The 7,009-nt window shown below is 46.1% G+C and overlaps 1 protein-coding gene across 4 annotated transcripts in view; it reads right to left on the bottom strand.

Annotated features, from left to right (window-relative positions):
* Positions 1-1,545: 1,545 nt before the first annotated feature.
* Positions 1,546-7,009, bottom strand: part of Eogt (EGF domain specific O-linked N-acetylglucosamine transferase) — a 29,191-nt gene continuing 23,727 nt past the window's right edge. For all 4 annotated transcript variants that reach the window (XM_048786992.1, XM_015494918.2, XM_048786993.1 and 1 more), the window contains 3 exons: positions 6,690-6,809; positions 5,318-5,420; positions 1,546-3,286 (listed from right to left, as the gene is read on the bottom strand). In XM_048786992.1, coding sequence (XP_048642949.1) covers positions 3,140-3,286; positions 5,318-5,420; positions 6,690-6,809 — 370 coding nt within the window. In that variant the 3' untranslated portion in view covers positions 1,546-3,139. The remainder of the gene's footprint in view (positions 3,287-5,317; positions 5,421-6,689; positions 6,810-7,009) is intronic.

Below are 7,009 nucleotides of genomic sequence, written 5' to 3'. Positions count from 1 at the left end.
GGGGTTTGCGAGAGGGGCGGAGCCGGGCCTTCTCACGTGCCCTGCCCCAGATTGTAGGAGACAAGGAGGGGCCAGCAGGACAGGGGTTCTTTTGTAGGGCAGAGGCCCCTGTAGGTGAAAGCTGCCTGCTGATGGACCCCAGGGCAGCTCCATAATCAGTTGAAGGCAGGTGCCCCTGCCCATCGCTGCAGGGCTCTCTGGAGAGGGCCTGATCTGTGACCTCTTGATGTGGGCATCCCTGCCTCCTGGGGGCCTTGGAAGGACTGCAGAGCGGACGATGGCCCCACAGGCTCACCTGGGCCTGCTCCATAGCTCAATCACCGCCCCGCCCAAGTCCTCCCCCCCCCAGCTCCCCATGGTGTTGATCCTGAGCACCTCCTAGCACACCACCCACCATGGCAGCAGTGACCAGAGGACTCCCTACAGCCCATTCCCAGCAGGGGCTGGAGTTGCCCTGTCTTTAGGAGAGCTGGGTCTTCACCCTTGGTCCGCATCTCTCCGGGGTTAATCAGAACCAACTGAGGGGAGCCTCAGCCTCTGCTCCAGTCACCTCCCCTCAGCAGGCCCCCCAGCTGCTGCTGCCCCAGGGCCATGCACGTGTGGCTTCCTGAATGCTCTTTGCCTGGGGTTCCGCGCTGCTCCCTTCTGTGCCTCTCCGTAGTCCTGCCATGTGACATCTTCAAGGAGGACCTCGCTGACCCCCTTCTTCCGTGTGCAGGGCCAGCTTCACCCAGATTCCGCCGCCCTCTCTGGCTGTGGTCTCCTCCCGCACCCGCATCAGGGCGGGGCACCCTATTGTACTAATGCTGTCCCCATCTGTCTCCTCCCCCAGAACCTAGAACAGGAGCTAGGACCTGGCAGTGGCTCCATCCACATTTACCGAAAGCATCAGATAAAAAGCTAGAAATAAACGTAAGGTATAATATTCGATTAAACTGAATTCTTCATCAGTGAGCACCTAAATTTTTAAATTCTACCAACTACCAGGTTCAAGAAGCAAGTCGATAACATTCAGACACAGGAAACCCTGAAAATGAAAATGGTTCAGCCATTTAATTGAAATATAAGAAAATTTATTCCAAAGCCATACCCAAAATGGACAATGAAATGCTTCCCCTTCAAAGTCTTAAAAAAAACATCAGACTTGACATTTTAAATATTATAACAACTTGAAGACTGTGGTAAGCCATTCTTATAGACCGTAGCCGCCATTAGAAGATGGCGCTGGCTTCCACTGTGGCCTGTGATAAACAACTCCTTTTATGGAGAGTTGGCGCGCAATCCCTTACCACCCTATGAGAGAGATCCACGTGGCGGCTTAGGATTGGGATGCGGGGGGGCTTTATTAAGCTGTGCTTGGGTGTGCTGGGCGCGGGCACTAGAAGATGATACATGACTCAAGGCCTGAATAAACTGTTGAAAGAAGAATCCTGTGTCTTGTTTCCCTGGCTGGCGAGGGGTCGCGACAGAAGACCTTCTTTGGTCCCTCCTAAAAGTCTGATCGAATTTCATAACGAAAGTGTCAAATGTACATTCTTATTGGTATAAAATGTATTCTAAATGCTAAATATTCAAATAGTTTTATTGTGAAATTGTGCTAGATTTCTGAAATTCTCAGTAGTCTGGGGAGTCCCATTTCCACATGTTGTAAAAGCAGGTAAGAAGATAAATGGTGACACTTCAATTTCAGAGGTCTCTACCTTCCTGATGCGGGCACAGCAGGGCGTGGTGCAGGGCACCCAAGTCCTCCCATGTGGGGACTCTGTGTCCCGCACCAGCAACTGTGGCAATACCTGTCACTTAAAAATGCATAATGCTATCGTTCCTTTCATACAATTTCAGAATCAAATCGGAGCTTTCCCCAGAGTGATGCACTGTTTTCTTCACAGATACCTTAATACATATCACTACTCTAGAAGCTTGTGCTAGTCCTTTAAAGGAAAAGTCAGCAAACTTCTGTCAAGTTCTAGATACAAACATTTTGTTTGGAACATCACTTCTCCGTTGCATGTTCTTTTTTTTTTTTTTTTAACAAGTCTAAAATTTTAAAAAACACTCTTTCGTTTTGCTGTAATTTGCTAATCCCCACTTTAAAAAACAGAAGTAACTACTCTCCAATTAGATGACTCAAGTGTTCTTAAATGTGAACTTCACATTCTGCGGTGCAAAAAAAAAAAAAGTCCACAGCTTCTCACGGCTAAATTTGTAGTTCATGAACAGGAAGTAATGAGTCGGTTCCTGGAGTTGAACTTCATTTTGGTATTCTTTTTCATCGATGTCACTTTTTTCTTTTTTTTATGGATTTCATTTGATTGGATAATTCACATGTCTACCTTTTTATTGTGTTATTTTGTTAGGGGAAAACCTCTCTGTTTGGCCACTGAAATCTGTACAGACAGGAACACTTGCTGCTGATTTAAGTAGATGTGCTCACTTATGCAGCCACAGATACCTGCACAGTGGAGACCACTCTTTCCCTGCAAATTCAACATGACGCTCTCCGCAGTCACAGGAGTCAGTGCAAACCAGCCACAAGGGACTGATTGGGTTCACCACAGAGTTGTTACGTTTGAGGAAAATGTAATTGCAATATGCAATGTCTGAGGACCTGTTAACACAGTGGCAGGCTTCGCTCAGGTGCTCAGTGCCCACGGCCTGGAGTGGGCTAGACACTGATCTGCAAGACATTCCTGTAGCCTGGCACTGAAAATCACCATGTGTGTGTGTGCGCGTGTGTGTGTCCTTTCCTGACAGTGTTATCAACAGATGACGGCAAGCAAAAGGAGCCATTCTTAATTTGCCCACATACCAACAGGTCGGAATATTCTGCAGTTACAATCACAAGAAATTTTACAAAAACATTTACAAGTTTTTAAAGCTGAGAAAATTGAAAACTTTGGTATCCCTAAGAAGAAAGCTCAATCACCCAGTTTTAAACTATAAAAAAAGTCCATTTTTCAGTGCAAAGTTATTGCTGTTGTAGCAATGACACAACAAACACATGAAACAAAGACTAGAAAACACAAAACGTCCTGGAAGTAGTTTGGCCTGGAAAAGGTCCCGTGGCGCTGTGTTGCCAGGTGGTGTGTCGGGTGTGGGAGCTGGGCAGACCCTCTTCTTGCCGACAGACCCATCGCCTTCATAACTCATTGTGAGACTTCTTAAACGGCCACTGGGGGTGTTGCAGTACCTGGTCGGCAGCCTGAAGGACAAGGCGCAAGAATTCCTCTGCGTCGAAAGAGTAGTTGTTAAACTTCTCGTGATCAGACAGAGTTGGGTGGTCACTCTGTGGGAACAAGAGAACACAGATCCACAAACTACTGAGGGTGGGCTTTCCTCACACCCAGGGAAATATTGGACTTTAGCCAAGGCAGCTCTTTCCACTGAGGCTACACATCAGAGGTCGGCAAACTCTAGAACGGTCTAGCGGCAATCAACATCTTCCACCTGCTGACCGTGTGAGTGTGACCACAGGTTCCCAGTCTGTCACTCAGCTCTCCACTGAGCGCCCAGGCAGACCTAGGTGACATAGATGACCCAAACACAATCGTGGCCACTCCTGGTAAAGTTTACTTCCCAAAACAGCAGAGGACCAGCTGCTGATTCCTGCTGTGTTGATCCACTTGACCTTTCTCTGCCCAGATTTCATAAAACTGTCTTAGAGATATTAGAACTTTATCCAGTTTGCAAATGTCCTATATGATAACTCACTAGTTGGAGAAGAACAGTTTATTGACATTTGATGATCACTCTGTTTTAATTAGCAGTCACTTTAGACTGTTTAAAATGATTTGAGTGAAGCAGGAGGCATCACAATATCACAACTTAAACTATGCTACAAAGTAATAGTAACAAACACAGCATGGTATTGGCATCAAAATAGACATGTAGACCAATGGTACAGAATAGAAGACACAGAGACAAACCCACATAAATACAGTTATCTCAGACTAGACAAAGGAGCCAAAAACATACATTGGAGAAAAGACAGCCTCTTCAACAAATGGTGCTAGGAAAACTGGAAATCCATATGCAGCAAAATGAAACTAAACCCGTCTCTCTCACCATGCACAAAACTCAACTCCAAGTGGATCAAGGACCTAGGAATTAGAACAGAGACCCTGAGCCCTAATAGAGGAAAAAGTAGGCCCAAGTTTTCGTCACATCAGATCAGGCCCCGACTCCCTTAACAAGACTCCTAAAGCACAAAAATCAGTAAGTGGGATGGACTCAAACTAAAAAGCTTCTTCTCAGCAAAAGAAACAATCAGTGATGTGAATAGACAACCTATATTTTGGGAGCAAATTTTTTGTCACATGCATGTCAGATAGTGCACTTATCTCCAGGAATTATAAAGAACTCAAAAAAAAAAAAAAACACCCAAAAAACAAATAATCCAATCAATAAATGGGCTTAGGTGCTGAACAGACATTTCTCAGAAGATATACATTCAACCAACAATTATATGAAAAAATGTCCAACATCTGTAGTGATTAGAGAAACACAAAACTACTCTAACATTTCATCTCATTGCCAGTCAGAATGGCAGTTATCAAGAATACAAAGAACAAAAAGTGTTGGTGAGGATGTGGGGAAAAGGCACACTCATACATTGCAGGTGGGATTGCAAATTGGTGCAGCCAATCTGGAAAGCAGGATGGAGATAACTTAGAAAACTTGGAATGGAACCACCATTTGACCCAGCTATCCTACTCCTCTGTCTATACCCAAAGGACTTAAAATCAGCATATTATAGTAATACAGCCACATCAATGTTCATAGCAGCTCAATTCACAATAGCCAAACTGTGGAGCCAGCCTAGGTGCCCTTCAATAGATGAATGGATAAAGAAACTGTGGTATATATACACAGTGGACTATTACTCAGTATTAAAAGAGAATAAAATCATGGCATTTGCAGGTAAATGGATGGAGTTGGAGAATATCATGCTAAGTACAAACTGAGCCAATCCCAAAAAAAACAAAGGTCAAGTGTTCTCTCTGATAAATAAATAGTGATCCATAATGGCTGGGGGCATGGTAAAAATGGAGGAACTGTGATTGGGCAAAGGGGAGGGAAGGGAGGGAGGGGTATGGGGGCAGCAAGATGGTGGAATGAGACGGACATCATTACCCTAGGTACATGGATGACTGCACATATGGTGTGACGCTACATCAAGTACAACCAGAGAAATGAAAAGTCATGGTGCAACTGGGTAGAATTAATCCAAATGCATTCTGCTGTCATATATACCTAATTACAATAAATAAATAAATTCATTTAAAAAATAATAATAAAATAAAATGATGGATCTTACCTTCTCCGGACGAAAGATTTTGTCCATCTTTTGCCAAGTGATGTAGTGGATGCCTCTCAGCCGGGCCAGGTCTAAGTAACAGCGTTCATCTTCACAGTTGTATCTGGGGACACAAGGGTGTCACAACACCAGGGTTTTTTGCCTGGTCCACAATTCTATGTGGAAAAGCCATGTAGCACCCAAATACGCTCTTGCAAAAGCTTTTGTAAACAGCAACAATGAAAAAGATGATATTTTTAAAATTCTCAGAGTTGGGGCTGTAGTTCAGTGGTGGAGTGCTTGCTTAGTATGCACCAGGCCTGGGGTTTGATGTCCAGCACAAACAACAAAACAACGAACTCAATAAATAAATTTTCAGAAGCTTGCCTTAACCTTAACAAAGCAGAGTAAGATCAAGGGGCGGAGGGGACTGGCCTTATTCAGTGGGACCCACTGCCTGTGAACTTGACACTGTCTTGAAACATGTTACGTCTCTGCACAGGTGGAAGCCCCCAGGTCAGGCAGCCAGCTAGCCAAGGCAGGAAGCGGAGCCTGATGACAGGCTCGGACGCCAAGGTCCACCTTTCCTTGGTGACGTTCCTCTCCTTCCTCCTGTTTCCATCCCGCTGCCCCCACTAGGAGAAATGCATTGCTATCGAACTCACAACCATCTGGAGACCTCTCCAACACACACCATTTAAAACATCTCGCAGAGCACTGGAAGTTTATGACAAGGCTTCTTAAATAAGAGCCTCCTGTTTAAATACCGAGTCACTTCCTTTTAAAAATGAAGCCATTCCACCAAGATATTCAGACACGAAGGGGAGAAATAAAATAACGGGGATTGGTGTTAGAGTGTTTGGAAGCAATGATGGGACATGGTCCTGACCACATTGTGGGAGGGAAGACCATGTCCCAAGGTGACCACCGAGGTACAGGCACGCCCTGACAAGCATCTTCTCCGTGGCCTGGACTTCCTGAGCAGGTAGCCAGCGAGCACTAGGGGAAGCGGCAGGCGAGGGTGGAGTCGTGCAGGAGACATACAGATTCCCTCTTTTGTAAAATCTTTCCAGTGCTGTGGATGCAACCCAGGCCCTGCACAGGCTGAGTCAGCGCTCGACCAACTAAAGCCGTACATCCTCAGCTTTAGGTTCTCTCAACACAGTCATTACACTGACTGCTGGAGACGCTCGCGGTGGGAGAGGCAGGCAGGAAGGAAACTGGGGTCACCCTGGGGAGTGAGCCGGGGTGAGCAGGTGAGCTGCTCAGCCGCACACCACCAGGCTGCCATGGACCTCCTGGACTCCCGCAGGGCACCAGGTACCTGGGAAGACCCTGTGACGCTCAGAGTGACAGTCAGCAGTAGCCACCCCCCAGAAGCCCCAACACTCACAGTTCAAACACGACAGCCCAGTCCGGGAGGAACAGCAAGTGGGTGAGACCCGCTCCGTGCATCCCGATAAATATGTCGGTGTTGTGCGTGAACCTCAGTTGATCCAAGAACGCGAACTTTCTGTAACGTGCAGAACACAAGAGGGTGAGGAGCAGGGAGGAGCCCTGGGCTGGCGCGTGATTCCTGGGGACGTTTGTACACGTGCCTTTCCTGACTGAAGTCACACTCCACCCCTCCATTTTCTCTTTTTCTTTTTGCCAATTTCAAGCATACTCTAGTAATCAACAACTTAATTTCCTAATAATTCAACATTATTCTAA

The sequence above is a fragment of the Marmota marmota genome, unplaced genomic scaffold, assembly GCF_001458135.2.
Source record: "Marmota marmota marmota unplaced genomic scaffold, marMar, whole genome shotgun sequence".
Taxonomy (NCBI): Eukaryota; Metazoa; Chordata; class Mammalia; order Rodentia; family Sciuridae; genus Marmota; species Marmota marmota.
The sequence above is the reverse complement of the archived record's forward strand: the minus strand, read 5'-3'. Positions and strand labels throughout refer to the sequence as shown.